The sequence below is a fragment of the Chionomys nivalis genome, chromosome 5, assembly GCF_950005125.1.
Source record: "Chionomys nivalis chromosome 5, mChiNiv1.1, whole genome shotgun sequence".
Taxonomy (NCBI): Eukaryota; Metazoa; Chordata; class Mammalia; order Rodentia; family Cricetidae; genus Chionomys; species Chionomys nivalis.
In genome coordinates this window covers 29,244,792-29,268,333 of record NC_080090.1, presented here as the reverse complement: position 1 = coordinate 29,268,333, position 23,542 = coordinate 29,244,792, and the positions used below count along the sequence as shown (strand labels likewise).

The window sequence follows — 23,542 nt, the reverse complement described above, 5'->3', positions numbered from 1 at the left end:
CCACAGTGACACACTTCCTCCAACAAGGCCACACCTCCTAATAGTGCCAGTCCCTTTGGGAACCATTTTCTTTCAAGCCACCACAGTTGTCTACTTTTTTCAGTGGTAGATGGATTTGAATCCAAGACCATGTGGATGCAAAGCATACACTACACCACTGAGCTACATTCCTAATGAATAACTGCAATTTAAGTATGTATAGGATATGATGCCCAGATGCACAGAAAAAAAATCTTGGAAAGGATTAAGAATTTAATAAATAAAAAAAAAATAATTGGAGGAGTGTAACAGCACACCTGGGTGAGAAGATGCACACTGGAAAGCAGAGGAAGGGCCAGAGAAGACCATACAACGATTGTCCTTAGGGAGTTGAAGGTACTCAACTTCAACTCAAAGAAAATTATCTCAGCGAGGTAGGTGAGGAGCCCAATCTTCATCTACTCATATCCAGTGAGGGATTGTAACCTCTGATGCCTCTGGGTGAGTGGATTCAAGTTCTGTTGACGATATGGTAGAAAACAGCCACTAGGTCTCTAAATGGTGTAAGAATCACCCTCACCCTGGGTGTGGACAGTTCACAGTCATACACAGCTAGTTGCATGCTCTCTGATTGGCAACTGGCCACCTGAAGTTGAAACCATTTTTTTCTCTGGGGTGATAATAACTCAGACTGGTTGGCATGGCAACCTCTACTCACCAGTAAAGCAGGATATTTTTTAACCTCAAGTGATATTACAATTAAATATGGAAATGAGGATTAAATCAAATCTATAGGAATTTTTAAAGATTGATTTTGTATTTTGGATGTATGTGTGGTGTGACTTACGCATTGAGTACAGGTGCCTGTGGAAGCCACAGGTGTCAGGTCCCCATGAGGCTAGAGTTATAGGTGGGTATAAACTGCAAACCAAACCCTGGTTCTCTGCAAGAGCAGTACCTGCTCTCAATCACTGAGCCATCTCTCCAGTGTCCTAGAGTATGTTCTAACTAACAAATTCATGGTGTGATCACAGCATGCCATGAACTGTTCATGACTATTAACTCACTTAAGCTTTAACTTCCATCGCTTCTCTAGGGGGTGCTGTGACCTTTCTCATCTAGAAATGAGGAAACCGAGGCACAGAAAAGTAACTTCACTCCGCTGCTGAAGAGTCAGACGGGCTCGCACGGTCTGTGCTTCCTGCCACACTACTGTTCCTAGACACCGGTGTTGGCTTTAGGATGGTGATTAAAATAATATTTAAATACTTAATGTTTTATGGAGAAAGCGAATTAATTAGGTTGTCTTTTGTGTTCATTTGTTTTTATTGAACTATATATTTTTCTCTGCTCCCCTCCCTCCCGCCTCCTCTTCAACCCTCTTCCATGATTCCCATGCTCCCAATTTACTCAGGAGATCTTGTCTTTTTCTACTTCCCATGTAGATTAGCTCCATGTATGTCTCTCTTAGGGTCCTCATTGTTGTCTGGTTCTCTGGGATTGTGATTTGTAGACTGGTTTTTCTTTTATGTCTAAAAGACACTACTGAGTGAGTACATAATATATTCACCTTTCTGGGTCTGGGTTACCTCATTCAATATGATGTTTTCTAGATCCACTCATTTGCCTGCAAATTTCAAGATGTCATTATTTTTTTCCACCATATAGTACTCCATTGTGTAAATGTACCACATTTGCTTTATACATTCTTCAGTTTAGGGGTATTTAGGCCAACTTTTATATAGAAAAGCAAAAGACCCAGGAACAGACAGGAGGACCAATGGAACTGAATAGAAGACCCGTATATCAATCCACACACCTACAAGCACCTGATTTTTGACAAAGAAGCAAAAAATGTAAAATGGAAAAAAGAAAACATATTCAACAGGTAGTGCTGGCATAACTGGTTATCAATATGTAGAAGAATGAAAATAGACCCATAAATATCACCATGCACGAAATTCAAGGCCAAATGGATCAAAGACCTCAACATAAAGTCAGCCACCCTGAACCTAATAGAAGAGAAAGTGGGAAATACACTTGAATGCATTGGCACAGGAGACCACTTCCTAAATATAACCCCAGCAGCACAAACACTGAGAAAAACAATTAATAAATGGAACCTCCTGAAACTGAAAAGCTTCTGTAAAGCAAAGGACATGGTCAACAAGAAAAAATGACAGCCTACAGAATGGGAAAAGATCTTCACTAACCCCACATCAGACAGAAGTCTGATCTCCAAAGTATACAAAGAACTCAAGAAACTGAACACAAAAGATCACATAATCCAATTTAAAAAATGGGGTACAGACCATTAGGTTGTCTTGTCATATCAGTTTTATGATTATGGTATTAAATCCATAACCGAGCAATTGATTTTTTTTCTTTTTTTTTTTTTTAGATTTTTGAGGCAGGGTTTCTCCATAGCTTTTGGTTCCTGTCCTGGAACTAGCTCTTGTAGACCAGGCTGGCCTCGAACTCCCTGAGATCCCTGCCTCTGCCTCCCGAGTGCTGGGATTAAAGGCGTGCGCCACCACCGCCTGGCCCAAGCAATTGATTTTTAATTAATATTTTTAGTCTAAAAGTGTAAGAGATTTTGACTAAGTAAGGAAATATTTCATGGAAATTGAAATTATAGTCATTACATAAATTTTCTTATTAAACTTCAAAACTTGTACAATACCCAGAGAAGATTGTCAATTGGGTCAGGTTTTTGTTGGTGTTGAAAATCTAGAGTGGGAGATGGGTATGGTGTTTGCTGCACAAACATGAGGTCCTAACTTCAGATACCCAGCAACCACATCGATACAAGACATGGTGGAGTACATCCGTGATGTGCTCAGGGAAGACGGAGACATGTCAGTACCTAGAGCACACTGGCCAGCCAATAGCCCATCTGGCTGACACAATGAGCGCCAGGTGAGAGACATGGTAGAGAAGCAATGGAGAAAGGACCAGATGATGGCCTCTTCTCTTCTTGCACATGACTACACATGTGAACATGTAAACACGCAGACCGCACACACAAAGGAAAACAAGAACATTCTTCTGCTGTGTAGAGTAGTGGTCCACTTGAAAGTGCTTGCTCCCTAATACCTAGACCCTGAATGTGCAAACCTTACATAATAAACTGCAGTAAACTTAAACGGGATTAAGCATGCTAACCACCTAGTGTAGGTGACCTGGGCAGGCCCAGTGTAATCACAAGGACCCTAGGGGAAGGTGGAGGCAGGAAAAGGAAAGAACCTAAAGGTGTCGTGGAAGGGAGGGCTGCACCCAATCAAGGACCTGGAGGAACAAGGAATGGGTCCACAGACCAAAAACCACATGATGGCTCTAGAAGCTGTAGAAGACAAGAAAACAGAGCCTTAACTAGAACCTTCAGGAGAAGCCAGATCTGTCCAGAGTCCAGAATCAAAGAACTGCAAAGGAACGGGTTTTTGCTGTTTAAAGTCAGTAACAGTGCAGTCCTTTCTTACAGAAAGAAACTAACACAGCACTCAACCCGTAAGCACAGTTTTAAATGTTAAAGGAAAGCAACTGACCACATTGTGAACAGGACAAAGGGTCGAAGAAATTTCATTCTATCCAACCTGGACTCCTTGAGTAATCAGAGAAAGGAATCTAGGATGCATGTATTGATTCCAGGCACAGTGGTGCCTGCCTGCAACGCCTGCAGTCAGAAACAAGGCAGGGATCTGAAGCAGCCCTGGGCTACGCAGTGAGAGCCTGTCTCAAATTTTAAAAATTCATATACAATGCTTTGATGTTTAGGTATTTTCATAAAAGGATTTAAACTGTTACTGTTTCCTGAGAAAGAATTATGCCTATGGGGAATCCACACCCTGATTATGTACTTTCTAACAATATTTTTTTTCTAAATCATAGAGTAGCTATCAATTTTTTATGTGGTATGATGATATTTCAATCTCAGACAGATTTGAGTCAATTCAGCAACACTTATTGAGGACATATACTGCAGTCTAGGCTCCCAAGTCGACCCTTTTCCTTGCCTCCAAGAAGTTATGTTTAATAAGTTATGTTTAATGACAGAGCTGGAGAGGCAGTTTCCCTATAATGTATTGGGAAACATACTACATTTTACAAATGGGATCTCTCTCTCTCCCCCAACCCTTGCATGCATGCACAAGCACATGTGTGTGCATGCGTGGGTATGTGCACTGGAGATCAAACCTGAGATGTTGTGCATGTTAGAGAAGCAGTTCTAACACTAGGCTGCATGCCCACCATGCCCACCCTCGTGGCAAGTGGTCTTCTAGGTTTCATGGTTGCCTCGTATGGGAATTCAGCCCTGAGTAAAAGCTTTTGCCTTTTCCTTTGGGCTTCCATCAGAAACATTAGATTTCTAACTACGTATTTTTTCTGTGCAGGTCCCATTCCATTTCGAGTGCTGACCATAAGAAGATAGTTGAAGCAATAGAGACAGTTAAGTACTCTTCCTATTCTCCTTCAACGTGTGCTGAGCTACAGTGGTGGCAGCATTCCTTCCGTGCTCCATCTACTTTGGAGAAGATGATGGGCATTGAAGAAACTCCACATGGAGTTTACTTTCATTGTGTTCAATGTGAGCCACTGGTCAAGAAAGTGCCCTTGCCTCAACAGTCCGCTGTCCTAATTAGACAAGCAGGACACAAGAGAGTGACTGTCAAATATTGTCAAGACAAAGAGGGACAACCCCTCAGAATATCCTACTTCACAGAAACGTCTGTCAGATGTGCTAGGCCTACAGGATATGGATGGACGCCCCAACATTGCAGAGGAACTTTGGGTGACTGTCCAGACTGCCAGCTGTTTCTGTCATTTCTCACATTTTATGGAAGTTGCTTGTTCACACTTCCTGCTTACGTGGTTAATATTATTTCCTCCTTGGGCCTCTGAGGGAGTTGAAGACTAGATAGTTATAGTTTTCCCCATTTGCCAGATGCAGAAAGCAAGTTATGATAGAAAGTAATTTAGGTACAAGACTTTGGGCTCACCAAGATAGTATAGATATGGAATATTTTCTCAGAATTTGTCAAATGTAAGTGTACTAGATTTGTTGATGTATTTATTGCCAATATTTATTTTATAAATTGTACTTACTACATATAGTTTCTCATATTATTTATTTTTTAGACAAAAAGGGGAAATATATTGGTATATTAATTGTGTTTTAATAAATAAGGCTTGCCTGAAGGTCTGCACAAAGCAGCCACAGTAGTCAACCATACAGGCCAGACAGCGGTGGCACACACCTTTAATCCCAGCAACCATACTAATCAGCCATAGAGGCTGGGCTGTGGTAGTGCATGCCTTTAATCACAGCACTAGAGAGGAATATAAGGCAGAATGAGACAGGAACTCACTCCTATTTCAGTCTGAAGATTTCAAAGATGTAAGAGCTCTCTAGTGGCTGGCTGCTTTGCTTTTCTGATCTTCAGGTTGAACCCCAGTATCTGTCTCTGGTTTTTTACTATTCTCCTATAGACAAGGCATTCGAGTGACCCAGAGTCTGAAGTGGTCTTTTCTGGGATAAAATACTTCAGCATAACTTATCAAAGAATGCCAGAACTCCTGTGCAGACAGAGCTGGGGGTGGAATGCTGGGTGCAAGGCCTCAATGCTGGTCTCATGACATTTAAACTTGCCTGTCACTGAAGATGGTGCTTGGATTCCACTCCTTCCACCAGTTTTGGTGTAGATTCCAGAAGCAGCATGGGCTCCCGTGTGTGCCAAATAAGAATCTGTTTTGTTTTCCTTGTTACTAGGTAAGGAAGATGCACTGGCACACCTAACCAAGTACCATTCTGCATTTGATGAAGCCAATGGGGATGGTTGGCTTCCTCTGCATACTGCGGCAGTGCAGTTAAACAGGAACATCTTGGAAATAACCCTGAGCGGTAAACTCCTTTTCGCTCCCCTTGATGCTTCTGAAGAATAAGTTTATTTCTGCATCTTAACCTGTGTGGTGTGATGGGTTTATTTCAGCTACCAAACCCAGTATGTGGGAACAAACCACCCACAATGGAGAAACACCACTTTTTTTGGCTGTCAGCAGTAGCCTCCTAGAAAATGCCCATTTTCTACTTCTCAATGGCTGCGATCCAAATGCTAAGAATCTTGAAGGCAGTTCTCCTCTTTTTACAGGTAAATGGGCAGCTTGTCTTTAAAGAAGGGTCTAGGTCTTCTCCATGCCCACACTGTCCATTTGGTCCCTGCTGGACAGAGAAACCTGTGTTTTAGCTTGTATCCAGCTTGTAACTTCCACTTGTAACTATTCTCGACTTTTAGCTCACACAGTGAACTGAAAGCTAGCATGTATTTTGAGACCATATCCCAAGAAACAAAACTTAAAAAAGAAAAATCCTCTGAGGAAGAAGAAAGATAGTTGGGAAAGACAGAGAATAATAATGGCTGGTTCCTGGGGTTGAGTCTTTCTGAGAAGGCCATGCATAAGCTACAGAGCACTACACCACAGGAGTGTGGGTCAGCCCCACACCCTCAAAACTGCGGGTGTCTGGCGTGATAATAGTCACATAAAGGCAAACACACATTAAACTCTGAAGCCTTTCACAGTGATGGTGGGCAGCTGTCTTCCTCTCTGGATGTTTGCCTTCCATTTATTCATGTTGTGTGTTTGTGGTGCTGTGACTCTAGCTGGGACTATGATTTGGTTGTTGCAACTCCATGATCAGTTTCATCCAAAAGAACCTCAGGGAGCACCTGTACTGCTTTTACATATGGGACTCAGTCTCCTTGTTGGCTTGCGGGGATTGCACAGATTTGGGCAGAACACTAAACAGAATGCTGGAGCATGGGAAAGAGGGGAAAAATTCCTTAAGAAACTGCAGGGCACTAGCTAATATGCCACTTACCTTAAGCCTCTCTTATATAATGTCTACCTCACAATTTCCCAGCTGTTCTGAAAGACTCCTATGACATGGCTACCTTGCTGATCAGTCATGGCGCAGATGTCAATCTGCGATGTGCCAACAAGAGGACAGCTCTCCATGAAGCTGCCAAGCTCGGCAACTGGGACATGGTAAAGCTGATGCTGACTTCGGGGGCACACCCAGATGCACGGAGCTCCTATGGGTTTACTCCTCTTGCCCTTGCTGCTCAAGGCGGACACACTGAAATCATGGAACTGTTACTGCAGAAAGGCAAGATTTGCTTAGTGACTGATTACAGGAGGACTGAGAGCCAGGGCTGGGTTTGGTTAGTAGGGTTTAGTGCTTGTTTTTAAAGATCTATTTATTTGTGTTTAATATTTTAATACTTATTTAAATTTACCACATGAATGCAAAGTCCACAGAGGCCAGAAGAGGGAGTCAGATGCCTGGAAACTGGAGTTAAAACAGTGGCGAGCTGCCATGTGGGTTCTAGGAATTGAACCCAGGTCCTCTAGAAGAGCAGCCAGTGCTCTTAACCACTGAGCCATCTCTCCAGGTTCCCCAAGAGTTCCTCCTGATGGGGTATTTCAAAATAATACATGTTAACATTTTTATAAAGACCAGTGTTTGAGAAAATTGTGTGTGAATCTTGACTGTTAAAAGCCTGAACTCAGCTGGACGGTGGTGGTGCTCACCTTTGATCCCAGCACTCAGGAGGCAGAGGCAGGTGGATCACTGTGAGTACAAGGCCAACCTGGTCTACAGAGCAAGTTCCAGGACAGCTAAGTCAAGGTTATGCAGTGAAACCCTGTCCAAAAACAAAAGCCTGAACATGGAGAATGAATTTCTTGTGACACAATTTTACAAATTCTGAGGCTGCAGATGACTTTTGCCCAGTACTCCTTCATCCTGCTAAGAGAGCTTTACTTTTGTATTAGTTGCTCTTTTCTACAAAGTCTCTGCAACAATCCAAGTTCTCTCTCTCCCTCCTTCTCCTTCGCTCTCAACTTTGTCTCAACCACATAAATATCCAGTAGCTACTCACAGCTTACAAAACAAGACAAAAAAAAACAAAAAACAAAAACAAAAAACAAAAACAGATATCTCATTGATATAAAACACTACTCCCAAGGTTGGAGAGATGGCTCAGTGGTTAATAGCAAGGCTGCTCTTCCAGAGGATCAGCATTCAATTCCCAGAACCCACATGGCAGCTCACAATTGTTTGTAACTCCAGTATCAGGAGATCCAACACCATCACAGAGACTTACATGCAGGCAAAACACCAATGGACATAAAATATAAATAATTTTTAAAAAAACACACAACTGTAATGGTCTGTCCTGTCCCTTTAAGAGACAAGCCCTGCCCACTCCCCCTGCCTCTGCGCCCCTCAGGGACCTGCAGCATTTTACTTGAAGCACTACAACTAGAATGGGTAGACTTTTTCTGTCCTGCCAGCCATCTCCCATTTTTGTTTTGTTTTGTTTTGTAAGCTGTGAGTAGCTACTGGATATTTATGTGGTTGAGACAAAGTTGAGAGCAAAGGAGGAGGGAGAGAGAGAACATGGATTGTTGCAGAGACTTTGTAGAAAAGAGCAACTAACACAAAAGTAAAACTCTCTTAGCATAATGAGGGAGTTATTAATTATGAAAGCACAACTGATAGTTTAGGCTTGTTTCTATTAACTCACTTTCTGCCTCATGGACTTACCACCTTTATGCTGCACGGCTCATGCTGCTTTCCTGCTTCCTCCATCTCTGGCTCGCAACTCCTAGCAACTCTGCCCCTTCTTCTTCCCAGCATTCTCGCTACCCTAAAAATCCTGCCTAGCTATTGGTTGCTTAGCTTTTTATTAATTCAATCACAGTGAAGTATCTTCACACAGTGTAAAGGAATATTCTACTAATATTACTGTGTATCTGCTATCTATCTATCTATCTATCTATCTATCTATCTATCTATCTATCTATCTATGTATCTATCTATCTATCTATCTATCTATCTATCTATCTACCTATCTATATATCATCTATCATCTATCATCTATCTATCTATCTATCATCTATCTATCTATCATCTATCAATCTATCATCTATCAATCTATCATCTATCTATCTATCTATCTATCTATCATCTATCATCTAGCTAGCTAGCATATCTCCTCTCTGTTTCTCTCCCTCCACACCCCCAAGGTATTCATGAGGCAATTTGTCACCAAGTTGCTAAGATAAGAGCAAATTCCTCCTGACCGCTTCGGGTCCTAGCCTCTGCTCTAACAGCCAAACTCCTGGGGAAAACAGGACAATTCATGTTTACAGAGCACTGTCTATGCCACAGGCATTTAGCAGTCTGTGTGCCACGCACAGTCCTTTAAATATGTGAGGCAGATATCAACCTCAGCCTGCACTTGAGGAAAGAGAATCAAAGGCAGCACCAGCTGCAACACTTCTTCCAGTATACCCACTCCCTTACCGCAACACTGAATTATAGTGATGGCCATTCTAGATTCTGGGATGACTAGCAGGAACCTTTGGTCAGAAAACTTATAGATCATTGAGATCATCATTAATGTGTCTAATGAAGCAGTGTATGAAGTCCCAACAGTATACCTATCTTTTTTTAATTCTCCTTATATCCAGAAGTTTTGGGTTTTAGTAATATGTAGTCCCAGTCTGCAATTTTCTAGATGGCAGAGTCCCCTATATTGAAGAAAAGTTCTGTCCTTTGTACACTTACTTCTTTTCTATACAGGAAGCAGATCTCCATCAAATGCCTATTAAATTTTAGCATGACACCTGACATGTGATCTAAGAGACGTTGTTAGATGTTATTCGCTAGAATAACAAAAAGTAAATACCAGATCTTTAAGAATTCTCTCTCTCTGTCTCTCTGTCTCTGTCTCTCTGTCTCTGTCTCTGTGTGTGTGTGTGTGTGTGTATTGCTAGGGTTTAAACCAGTCTTTTGCATTCTCAAAGGAACTCTAATAAACCACATCTCTAGACTAAGAGTAAACCTTTGTTTAGATCAGTGATTTAAATATAGAGATGGAGAAAGAGAACAAATTTTAAATCTTTTTAACCCTTTAGATTAGCCATCATAGGCTAGCCAGTGAGCCAGCATTTGAAGTCATATCTGACTCTAAATCATACTTTACCATCCTGTGCGGCACAGTAGCAACATGGTCTCAAAGAAGTAAGCTTGGCTATGGAGATGTGCACACAAATTTTTATTGTTGTTGTTTTGTTTTTTCCTCTTTTTTATTACTTTATAAATAATACCAATCAAAATTTCCACTTTCTCATCTTAATCACCTTGCTTGTCTACTAGCTCTGTGTCTTTGGGGAACTTAAAACTCAGAAAGCCTGAATTTTTTCACCTTTAAATGAGGATATTAGAACCTACTTCTGAGGTTGTGAAGTTTAGATATTCCGTAAGATTATTTTTAATCTATCTTTGATTTTTTTAAATATTTATTTATTTATTATGTATACAATATTCTGTCTGTGTGTATGTCTGAAGGCCAGAAGAGGGCACCAGACCTCATTACAGAGGTAATTACAGATGGTTGTGAGCCACCATGTGGTTGCTGGGAATTGAACTCAGGACCTTTGGAAGAACAGGCAATGCTCTTAACCTCTGAGCCATCTCTCCAGCCCCCTATCTTTGATTTTTGTGACTGGGCCTCTCTATGCAGCTCTGGCTGTCCTTGGCTGTCCTGGAGCTCACCATGTAGACCAGGCTGGTCTCAAACTCAGAGATCCACCTGCCTTTGCCTTCCAGTACTGGAATTAAAGGTGTGTGTCATCACTCTTGCCCAAGATTTTATGTTTAATTACATGTCTGTCTGTGTGTGTGTGTGTGTGCTACTAGTGTGTAGATGTCCAAGAAGGCTAGAAGAGACCATTGAATCTCTACAATTGGAGTTAAAGGTGCTTGTGAGCCATCCAACCTGGGTGTTGGAAACTCAATTCAGGTCTTCTGGAAGAGCAATAAGTACTTTTAACCACTATGCTATCTTTCCAGCCCCAAGTTTAGAAATTTTTATACATATAAAGGAACCAGGACATAGTAGTGAACATTCAAAACTGGTTATTATTGCTTACTGCATTCTAGAAATGAGGTTCTTGTGCAGCCCTTGTGATGAAGGAGTCTTCTATATTACAGGCACATTCTTTTTATTGAGCTCCAAATATGCTCAGAATGCACTCGGCTTTATCGAGACTTCTAGCATCTACTCTGACATCTTTCTTTTCTTCAGCTCCCAGCTCCCCTCCCAGTCCCTGCCCTAGATCTTCTAGAGGACACTTAACCTACATACTCGACGAAGTGTGGATACACTTACCTCTGTAGCTATCGACAGCCCTCAACTTTAACTAAGAAGAATTAGGGTCTTTTACTATGAAGTCTGTAATCATTTGAAAAATAACTAATGTCCCTTGTCATCAAAACATCATTAGTTGACATAGAAATGTAGCCAGCCACTTGGGCCACTCTGCATGTAAGCATGCTGTGGGAAAGGGTGACTTTTATAAGCCGGTCTAGAAAGAAAGCTGCTTTTACCAAGTATTCCTACTGGACTTCAAGTAGGAATACTTGGTAAAATATGAATCAAACGATCTATTAAACTCTGAAAGTCAACTGAACTACTTAGCCCATGGTTTTCTTCCCAACTAGTTTATACAGCACGTGGGAAAAGGAAGCACATATTTTATGTCTTCGGTTCTTAGTGTATTACTATAACAGGTGCTGACTGTTTTTCAAAAATTTTATATTTAAGTGTATTAGTGTTTGTCTGCATGTGTGTATGTGCACCATATACATGTATAGTGCCCACAGAGGTAAGAAGAGGACATCAAATCCCCTGGAACTGGAGTTCCCAATGGTTGTGAACCACCTTGTGGGTGCTGGGAAACAAACACTGGTCCTCTGGAAAAGCAACAATTGCTCTTAACGGCTGAGCTGCTTCTCTGTGGAGGTGATGGTATATTAAGATTGCTTAAGCAATAGTGGAAAAGAATCTTTGCCTAATGAGCCTTCTCCTCTTTCTAGGAGCTGATGTTCACAGTCAGGCCTCTGATTCTTCCTCCATTTTACTTGAAGCCGTTAGAGGAGGAAATCCAGACTCTGTGACTCTCTTGCTAGAGTATGGAGCTGACGCCAACATCCCTAAAAGCTCAGGCCACCTGCCCATACATGTGGCAGCTGACAAAGGCCACTTATTGTAAGTTCAATTCTGTAATTGTAAGAAACAGGAAATAGTAATAACTAAATTTCTTTAGAGAACTGCTTGGGAAACATGGAAACCTTGGGCCTCAGGTAATCTGGCTAATTCGGAGTTTTTCCCTTAACAGTAGTTCCATTCAATTTTACTTGACATCTGAGTTTCTTGAAGAAACTAACACTTTTGGTAGGGATCCTAAATACCATCTGGTTAACATATATCATTCAATGTAGGGCTAACAATCTCATAAATAGGTTAACTCTGCATTGTAACAACCTGAAGTGCATTTGAAAATTTTTTCCCAGAGCTCTAAAGATGTTGGTTCCAGTTACGGATATTGCTGCCATCAAGAGGAGTGGGATCAGTCCAGTTCACTGTGCAGCAGCTGGGGCTCACCCCCAATGTCTGGAAATTCTCATTCAGGCTGGATTTGATGTGAATTTCATGCTAGATCAGAGAGTCCGTAAACATTATGATGATCAAAGGAAGTCAGCCTTGTATTTCGCTGTTTCAAATGGTGACCTCTCTTCAGTTAAACTGCTTCTGAATGCTGGCGCTCTACCCAATCAAGACCCAGTCAACTGCCTACAGATAGCTCTCAGGATGGGCAACCATGAGCTCATAAGTCTACTACTGAGGCACGGGGCCAATGTCAACTACTTCTGCAGAGTTAACCCTTTGCATTTCCCATCGGCACTGCAATACTCACTGAAAGACGAAGTCATGCTCAGGATGCTACTGAATTATGGGTATGACACAGAGCGATGTTTTGACTGTCCTCACGGGGACAGAGTTCATCGTTTTTGTACTTTTGAAGGCTGGACACCTACAGTTATTAAAGATACTATGGTAAGTCCACAGCACTGGTGGCATTTGGTAAACAGTTATTGTCTCTAGTCTTAGAACTATAACAATAGATACAATATGCCCTTGGAGAAGCTCCTGTTGGGAAGACTCCAGTATGCTACATCATAAGATAAACCCACAGTGGGAAGATGTAAGAAGTAGAAAGAACTCCGAGGAGAAAGTGACTTTAGTCAGAAATATGAGGTGTTTCACAAGTTCAACACAAGAGCAAGGTTTTAAAGATCTTGTACTCTAGCTTTTTCTTTGAATGATTTACTTAGCTAAAATGTTTCCAAGTTCCACATACCTATAATCACTGTTTCTTTAGCTCTCAAATTTGATGAGCCCATTTCCTTTTGCCATTTTTATGATGAAAAGAATCACATATCAGTCTCTTGGTTTTGCTTTAACTCCTCTGTTATTTTCCTCACCAACTTTTTCCAGGGCTTTCAAATGGCTTCTTTCACTTTTCTGGTGTTATTTCAAGTGTCCTCTCCCACGGGCCCTTCCTTATCCACCCTAAAAGTTTCCTCCCTCAATCAATTCTCTTACTGTGGATATTTCTTTAATAGCATTTACCTAGAATTATCATTTTAACTATTTGAATCCCTCAGAAATATATATATACATCACTTCTTGTTCATTTTGTTGCCTTTTAGGTCTGTGCTTTGTACATAGTGGATGTTCTATACACCTGAACCTATATTATCAAAATTTGAAAACAAGGGTTGGGTGGTGGTAGTGCACACCTTTAATCCCAGCACTTGGGAGGCAGGTGATTCTTTATGAGTTTGAGGCCAGCCGGGCCTATACAGTGAGTTTCAGGACAGCCAAGGTTGCACAGAAAAACCCTGTCTCAAAACATGCTCCCTCTCAAAAAAAAAAAAAAAAATTGAAAACAAATAAGATGGTGAATGAAAGATTTTGAAACAGTTTGATGAAGGAAAAGGTGGTGTTTCAGGGAATAAGTGTATGAGTTACTTTATTTACACTGATTTGGCATTTAGGCATACACCATCTGGTATTATTCTGAACAGCACATACATTATAACTTTCTCATTTGAGCATCTTGTCTAAGGGCACGTACATTATTTAAAGACAAACAGCATCAGGATCAGATTTAGGTTATAAATAACAGAAAATGGAAAAACACAAAAGCTTTAGTGAAATGACAGCTGGGCATGATGCATGCAGTCCCAGCTACTCAGGAAACATTACTTGAGGTCAGCCTGAGCAACATAGTAAAAGTCTATCCAAAAAAAAAAAAAAAGTAGGATTAGCAAGATGGCTCGACTAAAGATGCTAAATGTCTTTTAAAAATAACCCAAGTGTCTCATTCTTTTCTCCTACAAGATCCAGAACTAAGTTATCTTCCAACTAGACAGTGTTGTATTTAACAGAAACACACACCCACATTCCAACTACCCAGACTCCCACTCACATCTGATGGCTAGAACTGTCAGTTACAAGGCCATCTTTATTGCAGACGGCCAAGAAGAACACACAGGTAACTACCTGCCAAACCTCATTGCCCTGTGAGGCTCCGGGGCCACACTGAGGTCAGGCGAGCTCATGCACTGAGTTTAGTGCTCTTTTCATTATGCCGCCAAACCACGGATGCTCAGCACTCTTTTACTTGCTTTCTGCTTGTTCTCCTCTCAGTTCTGTGAAGTCATAACTTTGTCATGGCTACAGCATCTCTCTGGAAAAGTTGTCCGTGTGATGCTTGATTATGTTGATCAAGTGCAAATCTGCTCAAAATTGAAAGCTGTGCTTGAAAAACAGAAGCTCTGGCCAGAAATACATTTGATCTTGAGTAAGTATCTTTCTTATAGATAATTCTTACAAAAACACTTATCTATTTTATTTTAGAACATTCTTCTGATTAAAAGGTTGACCTAAAAAGAATAGAAAAATACTAGTCTTTAATTTTGTTATTAATAATGTGTGATCATTTCCCATCAAATGAAATCTAATTACTTACTTTATGAACAGATAACACTTTTTACCCAATCCATTTAAGCTATGGCTATGGGGAACAATACATACCCAAGAATTAGAAGTTATGAACTGGCAATAAAAAGAGGGAAAGCTACATTCTAACCCTGTAGCATATAAAATGATGCTTCCCCAAAATGAATTCTCTTGCTTGGGTCAAAATAAGATTTTCTTATATCTTGCTTCTACTGGGGTGATCTTTGAACTTTTAGCCAATTCCAAGAGACAGGATGGGAGAGCTGATATTTAAGTACTTGAAAGATTTGGGAGTCTCACCAAGTCAGACTCACAACTGACGTGCTTCTGAAATACAGAAGACAGCGATGAAAACTGAAGAGCTGTTGCCCTACAGACAGAATGGCAAACAAATGCTATTAACACAGATATCAAATACATTTGCCAACTAAGCCCTCAGTCACCAAAAAACAAAGTGATTCTTTCTGTTTTAGCAAACCCTCGTTCTCTAAAACACTTGTGCCGCCTCAAGATCCGGAAGTGTATGGGACGGTTACATCTGCGTTGCCCTGTCTTTATGTCATTTCTTCCATTGCCCAACCGTCTAAAAGCTTACGTCCTTTACAAAGAATATGACCTTTGCGGACAAGAGAGTTTTTCAGGAACCTGGTAATGGACCTATTCTGGAGGAAAAAGGTATAATCTGCAGCATTTTCTTCACAATTTACTTGTTTTAAATGACTTTCTCTTTGCTCAGTAATTAAAACTTCAGTGTAGTCTACATCATGTAAAAAGTCATTCTGTGTGGGACCCCTCTCTGTGAGCTGTTAAGAGGTTCAGCAGTCTCTCAGACAATACAGGTTATTGCTCTTGCTCTTGACTGCCCGCCATGACTCATTGGTGAGATGATATTGCTGAAGATATCACGCACTCTGGTTGCAGGACACAAAGATATCCAGAAACGAACCGGAAGTTTCCTCCTTGCTGGCTAGCTTTCCTAGAGCTGGAGCTTCTATGAAGGCATCTGGGGGCGGGGTACGGGACTCTATGTTAGGGACAGTACTGAACTGCCAGGCAACATGTACCCCTGATGCAACTGCGATGAGCTACCAAACTGCTGATTGGATTTGAGACTCACTCCACAAGAAGGTATTCATTCACGCCTCGTACTATAAACCTGGGTTACTTTTGGGGAGGTGTTGTGGTTGTTTTTAAAGCCCCAGGCTGGAGAGGTCATAAGCCCTAGGAAGAATCCTGCTGCTGTTTTGCTGAGTGAACATGTTTTCAAAGTGCCTCTTAAACACATTATATTCATAAATTAGTCTCAGCCTTGATCAGAGATGTTTCTTTTTTTGGTAGGTGTCAAGTAAGGTAAAGACTCATAACTGATGAAAATGCTAAGAATAAATAACTGTTGAGTGCTTGGTCTTAAACAAAACATTCATAATATCCCTCTGTGGGGCTCAAAAGACACAGCAGCAGAAGGGGCAGAAACCCTGTTATGGGTCAGAGACAGGACCGAACTAGGCCCCTTGATACAGGTGACAATGGTGTGGCTTGGGCAGTAGATGGACGCACTGGCAGTAGGTCCAGGATCTAACTCTAATGCATGAACTGACTTTGGGGAGCCCATTCTCTATGGAGAGACACCTTGCTAGGCATAGGGGCGAGGTGTGGGGGGAGATGGGACACACATGGTCCTGCCTCAATGAGGTGATGGGACAGACTTAGTCGACCTCCCAGGAGAGACCTTACCCTTTTCTGAGGAACAGAATGGGGGTGGGAAGAGCAGGAGAAGAGAGAGGGGGCCCTGGGATTGGTATGTAAAAAGTAAATAAAAATTTAAAAGATAGGAAACACATACACAAGTCAGAGAGAGAGGATGGGCAGGGTTGCTATGAAACACTGTACTTGCCATAGTTATCGTGATCACATGAGCTCACAGAAACTGTGGCTATCTGCACAAGACGGAGCACACCAGCATTCCATTGTGGTGCCAGAGGGAAAAGTGCTCCTCCCCACATTAGCCTGATGGCCAGAATCTGACCCCCAGAGTTCAGTGGTAGGAGAAAATCAACTCCAGCAAGTTGTACTCTGATCTCCACATACACACCATGACACACAAATGCGCGCGCGCGCGCGCGCGCGCGCGCACACACACACACACACACACACTTCTCTCTCTAAATGAATAAAGCAAACAAATAAATAAACCCAGCATGGATCAGGGAGGGCTCTCAAGGAGCTACTGGTAACTAACAGCTGCTGAGGGAAAGGAGAGTCACTTTCCTTGGTGGTGAGTGGTTCAAACTCCAGTAGGTTATTTACATGTTACATTTGTACTGACCTGTCTTCATACTTGCATGAGCGGAACTTATTAAGAGGAAAAGGAGGCTCAGCAGGAATGGAAAAGGGATAAGAGGTGGTGATGGGGGTAAATATAATTAAAATATGTACATGTGTGAAATTGGCAAAGATAAATTTTAAAGTAGCTCTGAAACCATGCATAGTGGTATATGTCTGTAATCTCAGCTCTTGGGAGGCAGAGGATCAAGAATTCAAGGTCATCCACAGCTACCTGGTAAATTCAAAGATGCTTTGGCTATAGGAGACTGTCTCAGGAAAACAACAAAAACAAACCAAAACACACAGAGCATACACACAGACAGACTATTGTATACATAATAAATAAATAGATATTAAAAAAAAAGAAATAAAAAACAAAAACTCATCCAAATGCAGTAGCACATGCCTATAATCCAAACTATTCAGGGGGCAAAGGGGGAGGACCTCGAATTCAAAGCCATCGTAGGCTACTAGGCTTGCCTTAGAAGCTATTACAAATTCCAAGTAACTGAAATATACCCAGTTCTAAAGCTGTGTATTGGTCTCATAATAAGTGTATGAATGCAACTTCTTTGTGCTCAAAATAGCAGATGCTACTTCTGAGGATTGTCTTTTCTCAGTAAGTACCTCTGCTGGCTTGGAACTCACAGAGATCCACCTGCATCTGCCTCTCAGAAGGTAAAATCACAAGTATTCACAACCATACCTGGCCGTGACTTTTGTAGTCTTTTTACAGAGAATATGTATGTAATGTGGGGATGTGGGGGAGGGGAGGTGCATGTGAGCACAATGCCCATTGATGTTAGAAGGAAGGTATCAGATCCATGGAAGCTGAAATTGCAGGCAAATGTGAGCCATCTGCTGTGGCCGCTGTGAACTGAGCTCAGGCCCTGAAGAGGAATGTGTGCTCTTGACTGCTAACCTATCTCTCCAGCCCCAGCCTGAAAATATCTGAAATTATGTAGGGAAATAAAATTCAGAGTAACTAGCAAATATTTCATACATAAAGTCTTTATAAAAAAAATCATGGACTTTATTATACATTTAAAAAACCCAACAACATACTTCTTGAAGCCCTGTCAGCAAATACCTATTTTGACAAATGAAAAAATAAGTTCTCTGCCCCACAAGCTATACCATGATCACAAATCCAGTTTTAAAGAGAGATCTGCATGATTTTCAATATATGTACACTGCACAGTTGGTTAATATCATCAGTGAAATAAGAGTTAATCGATTTACTTACATTACAAAAATCACAAAATATACAAAGCAGTCTTGCACATTAATTATCATTTAGTCCCCAATATCCATATTAATTGAAGTCAGTTACTTACAAGTGTAGCTAGAGGTTGATTAAAAGTTCACATGGTTCTGGTTTCAAATCTTTGTTATTAATGTAGAATAAAAATCTCATTATAGAGATATAAATCAAACTTGCTAAAAACAAGATGAAAAGCTTGCTTACTACAAATGCTCAGACTTGTTAACCAAAGCAAATTAATACGTTCATTTCATTCAGATGCCGGAGGATTCTGTAATACGGTAAGCTTTCAGGATCTGCCAGCATGGTCAGTTCCAACTGTAAACAGTGTGGTCCCTGTAGTGGCTCGCAAGCGTCCACCACACGGAACCCCGTCGCCTACAATGTTATGCACATCCTGCTATTCTTTCCTCAGATAATGGCTACTTCCTCATTCCAAAACTGTGAAGCTAGGAATTCTTTTTTAAAATTAAACACCAAGTAGTCTTTAAATACAAGACAAAAACAAGAATAGCTTCAGAGATTCAGGGACTCTGTTCAAAGGTACAATTTCAGTCTCTAGCAAATTTACAGCAAGTCTCTAGCAAGGATACAGAAGGAAGTGGTTTTCTATTGAGTTTATTACACAGTTATGTAAGAACTGTCAATATAGGTAACCAAATGCACAGTAGAATTAGGCAGGCTAAATTTCTCTTCCTTTTTAAAGAAATTTTGTTAATTTCTAAGAAGCTGGGAGAGCTTTTGGAGGACAGTACAACAGAACAAGATCAGCATCAACGTTTAGGAAGAAGCTCACAGGCAGCTTTCTTCAAGCAGGAGAGCTGACTAAAGCTGTTGTGCAAAATCCCTATAGTTTAACAGCGGCAGAACAGACGCTGGGCCATGGAAAATGTTCAGTGCACTCAGGACATGTCCTGGGCGTCGGAACACATTCTGGTCTGACCTGTGGACGTGATAGCAACTGTGGGAATTCCTAAGAAACGTGACTTAAAAAGAATTAGAAAACTCTCACCACTAGCCTGAATATTTATCCAAATCACAGCATTTTGCTGCCATACATAGCAGCAGAAATTAAAGCTGTCTCCCGATGGTGACCACTCTTACTGTAAAATAGATTTCCCCTGCAGTACGCAGGACATCTTATATCAAGAAAGCACTTCATGAAACTGAAAACTTGGGTTGGGATACAGCTCAGTGTAGAGGGCTTACTTAGCATATATGAGAGCCTGGGTCTGATCCCCAACACTGCTAAAATCAGACAACAAAAACAAAACAAAACCAACAATAAAAGTCAGAAACCTTACCAATCTCAAAAATCTTAAAAGTGGTGGTGCACGCCTTTAATCCCAGCACTTGGGAGGCAGAGGCAGGCGGATCTCTGTGAGTTCAAGGTCAGCCTGGTCTACAAGAGCTAGTTCCAGGACAGACTCCAAAGCTACAGAGAAACCCTGTCTTGAAACCCCCTCCCCCCAAAAAATCTTTAAAGCAAGACTTGCCACAAGTAGTCAAGTACTGAGCACAGCAATTTCTAGTTTTAACAAGAAGGAAACACTAAAGTGAAAGCATTCCCTTCAGAAAGTACAAAACAGACTTTTAACCAAATGGGCTCCATAAATTGCTACTTATTAACTGTATATTTGGGTAACATAAAAGTTTAAAGAGTTAAGTAAGCACTAGACCCATTTGGCACATGAATTAAAAACAGTATCATGATCAAATATATATATATATATATATATATATATATATATATATATATATAGATATCTCATGACTACAGAAAACTGTACTTACAGAGTGTGAAACTGAGCTATATTCAATTCAGAACTAAGAGAAAATTACTTGTGAAATGAGTGGTTAACCGCTTGAAAATCTATAAATGTATGACTATGTAGAATACTCAATATATTTAACCTGTACACATACACATATATACACTTTTTCATGTAAAACACATGAAAATAAAATCTGATTAAAAGATTAAAATCTGAGTGAGGAAAGGTTTGACAGAAGATGAACTGAGGGACATGTCAACCTTGGTAGCAAGCTAACTCCTTCCTTGGTCCTATACTATATGAGGTGTTCAATTCCTTTTCAGTCTTTCATGGAATTAGATCTTTTGTTCATTTGAAAAGTAAAAGTATTTACAATAATTAGTACAAATTATTCTACACTCATAAATTATTTGCCTTTGTGGATATAAAGTGGCTATTCAATTCATTATCAAAATGTGGGATTATGAAAATACAGGGATTATCAGTCTGAAATTTAAAAGATTATGTTCTCTAAACCAAACTGCACATTTTTATTCTAAGCAGTAAACATAATTGTTATACAACATCTTTTGAAATGTCACTTATTATCAATAAAAAATTATTTCACAATACAGAAAATACAATGTATCACTCTATAACACTCCCTTTACATGTCAACTCTAATATAAAATGTTTGAACAACAACAACAAAAATCTTTCAATAAATTCCAACCCTCACTGCTCTGCAGCAATAAGTCCCAACCTGAGAACTGAGAAGACGGTGACAAAATACCAAGGACTGCATCAAACACCTGCAAAGACACTTGAGTCTCTTTCCTATGCCATGTCACAGTACATCAGAGACGTAGAGCAAGTCCAGAAAATGCCCTGAAATCGAGAGCACCATCTGCCACTGTCCTAGTGATTTTATACAAATCCTACTGCACACTTAATATTGTTAGAATATTAGCAAACTTGTAGAAGTCTCAACAGAAAGGATTTTAAGCTCATTTGGTTGAACACTCCCTCACTACCAACAAGACATTCCTAAAGAAAGGGAGAGAGCACACATACCAATGTCAGAATCTGAAGAATAAATGATTTCTTATGGAAACAGCCAATTACACTGCAAAATAAAAAGCGTTCACAAAGTAAAATGTCTTGAACAAGTATGATTTCTCAGCAATCTACTACAGGAAAGTAAGCAGGTCTTATTTAGGTAAGCAGAATTTGATGATAATGCATAGTATTTTATTTTTTAAGGATATGCTCAATATAACTTGTTATCATGCTTAGTCTTTCTTAAGTGAAGCTGAAACAGCAAATATAAAGCTTAGTCTCCTCCTTGATCTTTTAACACGGTTACCTTGTGCCACATTCCAGGGGAAGGGGAAAATCAATCAAAAAGCAAAAAATTATGCTTCTGATTCTCTTTTTTTCCCTTCTTCTCCCAAATCACCCTCTTCTGATTGGCTACTGCTAAGGACAACAACCTGGCCCTCACTACCAGTCTGGTTTGGTCTACTGGAAGCCGCTATCAACCGACTCTGCTCCTCCAAGTCCTGGTGGAAAGATAAAAAAGAAACTAAGTTAACTGTCAGCAGTCAAATGGAAAACTACATGGTGTCCCAGACTTAGTTTTCTATGTACTTTTACTGTGCTTGAGAGCCACTCCAATCCTGTCACATGCTTAATTCTGGTAATCTGATTAAAAGAAAGGCTAAGTATTTTCAGCAAATGAGACACCAGGGTGAACTTTGAATAATACCATAAAAACAAACATGCAAAAAAAGTGTGTTATTTTATCCTCCCTTTCTTGTTCTGTGGCTAATAACCAAGTACTGAATATCCTCATATCTCAGTATAGTCAGAGAGTAAAACTGTCCTCCGCACCCCATTCCCTGCTCCTCTCCAGATATCACTCCCCTCAGTTAAGCTGTCCTTCTGTGCTGTCTTTGTCATTTTCTTTCCTCAGATCTTGCCTATATATCCAACTCACGTCTAGTTCTTACTGGTCTCTCCACATAAGTATGCCCTAGTTACTTTCTCTCTTGTTTTTCTACCATCAATGCCACCACCCTTAATAGAATCACCTAATCAAGTTTTGGTTCTGAAAATTGTGTACTTTAAATTACCCTTTTGTAGGTTTAATCATTAGTACCACACCAAAAAAAAAAAAAAAAAGTAGGGTGTGCTGTAGGGAAAATGGAGGAAGCTCTGAGTGAATGCATATTACTGACACGAGCACAGCTTGTCAAGGACTACAGTGTCTTTAACCCATGGGAACTGGCAAAGCTACCTTCTCGTCTGTGTTGACAGTGTGTGCAAAACAGCTTCCTCGTCCCTCCTCCAACCTCAGGAATGGCTCCAACCTGAGACTGCTCCCTATAGAGCCCTACAGACTGCTCACCCTTCTGTAAGAACCGTTCATAAGAAACTCTGGGTTCTGGGGCTGCTGTGCAGTAGGAAGCACCACTCCATCAGGAAGAGTTCCTCATCCCAGCTCTTCTGTGCACATGTCTGTCCTTTCTTCACTCCCTTGTTACCCCAGTCTGGTTTCCAGGACCAACCTGTGCTAAATGCAGTGTGCATGCATGTTTGTATGTATGCTTGTGTGTGTGTGTACATATGTGAATATGACACGCCTACTGATGCTTAATATAAGTATTTTCCCTTTCACAGTCATTGTGGCTTTCAGCAAGACAATTATGTCTATTATTGATATACGAAAATTCTGGCATGTTTCTTTAACAGAAAGTTATGCTCTATTTCATGGCAGCTACTATGCAATTCAGGTCCCCCTTTCCTACTACGCAATGAATCATCCGGCTATGTGGTAGAAACGGACTTCCAATTGGAAACTGTCTGAGAGTCACAGTGCTGAATTAGTCACATCAATCTCACATAAAGGAATACCTTCTCAATCTGTTTTTGTTTGCTGAGCTCTTTCTGTTGTTTTTCTTTTACTCTCTCTATTTCTTTTTGCTTTTCTGATGCTCTACGATCCTAAAAGGGGTGGGAAATAAAATAAACATGTTAAATAGGAAGCAACTTTAAATTTTATACGTTTCAACTAACATAACCTTTGTAACTTTTCAGCACTTTTATATAAGGCACACCAATAGTTTTTCCAGACAGAGTTTCTCTGTGTAGCCCTGGTTGTCCTGGAACTTACTCTGTAGACCAGGCTGGCCTTGAACTCACAGAGATCTGCCTGCTTCTGCTTCCGGAGTGCTGGGAATAAAGGTGTGTACAACCACCACCTGCCTCCAGATTCTAAATGT

General features: G+C 40.6%; 2 protein-coding genes across 2 annotated transcripts in view; one reads left to right on the top strand and one right to left on the bottom strand.

The window, feature by feature from the left end:
* The window catches only part of Asb14 (ankyrin repeat and SOCS box containing 14), a 28,290-nt gene extending 5,023 nt beyond the window's left edge, over positions 1–23,267 (top strand). Inside the window, exons 4-12 of the mRNA XM_057769435.1 lie at positions 4,371–4,456; positions 5,747–5,878; positions 5,967–6,125; positions 6,896–7,141; positions 11,924–12,095; positions 12,401–12,944; positions 14,604–14,757; positions 15,389–15,590; positions 21,743–23,267. Coding sequence (XP_057625418.1) covers positions 4,371–4,456; positions 5,747–5,878; positions 5,967–6,125; positions 6,896–7,141; positions 11,924–12,095; positions 12,401–12,944; positions 14,604–14,757; positions 15,389–15,567 — 1,672 coding nt within the window. The 3' untranslated portion in view covers positions 15,568–15,590; positions 21,743–23,267. The remainder of the gene's footprint in view (positions 1–4,370; positions 4,457–5,746; positions 5,879–5,966; positions 6,126–6,895; positions 7,142–11,923; positions 12,096–12,400; positions 12,945–14,603; positions 14,758–15,388; positions 15,591–21,742) is intronic.
* Appl1 (adaptor protein, phosphotyrosine interacting with PH domain and leucine zipper 1) overlaps positions 18,217–23,542 on the bottom strand; it is a 43,147-nt gene continuing 37,821 nt past the window's right edge. The window contains exons 21-22 of the mRNA XM_057769434.1: positions 23,175–23,264; positions 18,217–21,820 (exon numbers count right to left, since the gene is read on the bottom strand). Coding sequence (XP_057625417.1) covers positions 21,674–21,820; positions 23,175–23,264 — 237 coding nt within the window. The 3' untranslated portion in view covers positions 18,217–21,673. The remainder of the gene's footprint in view (positions 21,821–23,174; positions 23,265–23,542) is intronic.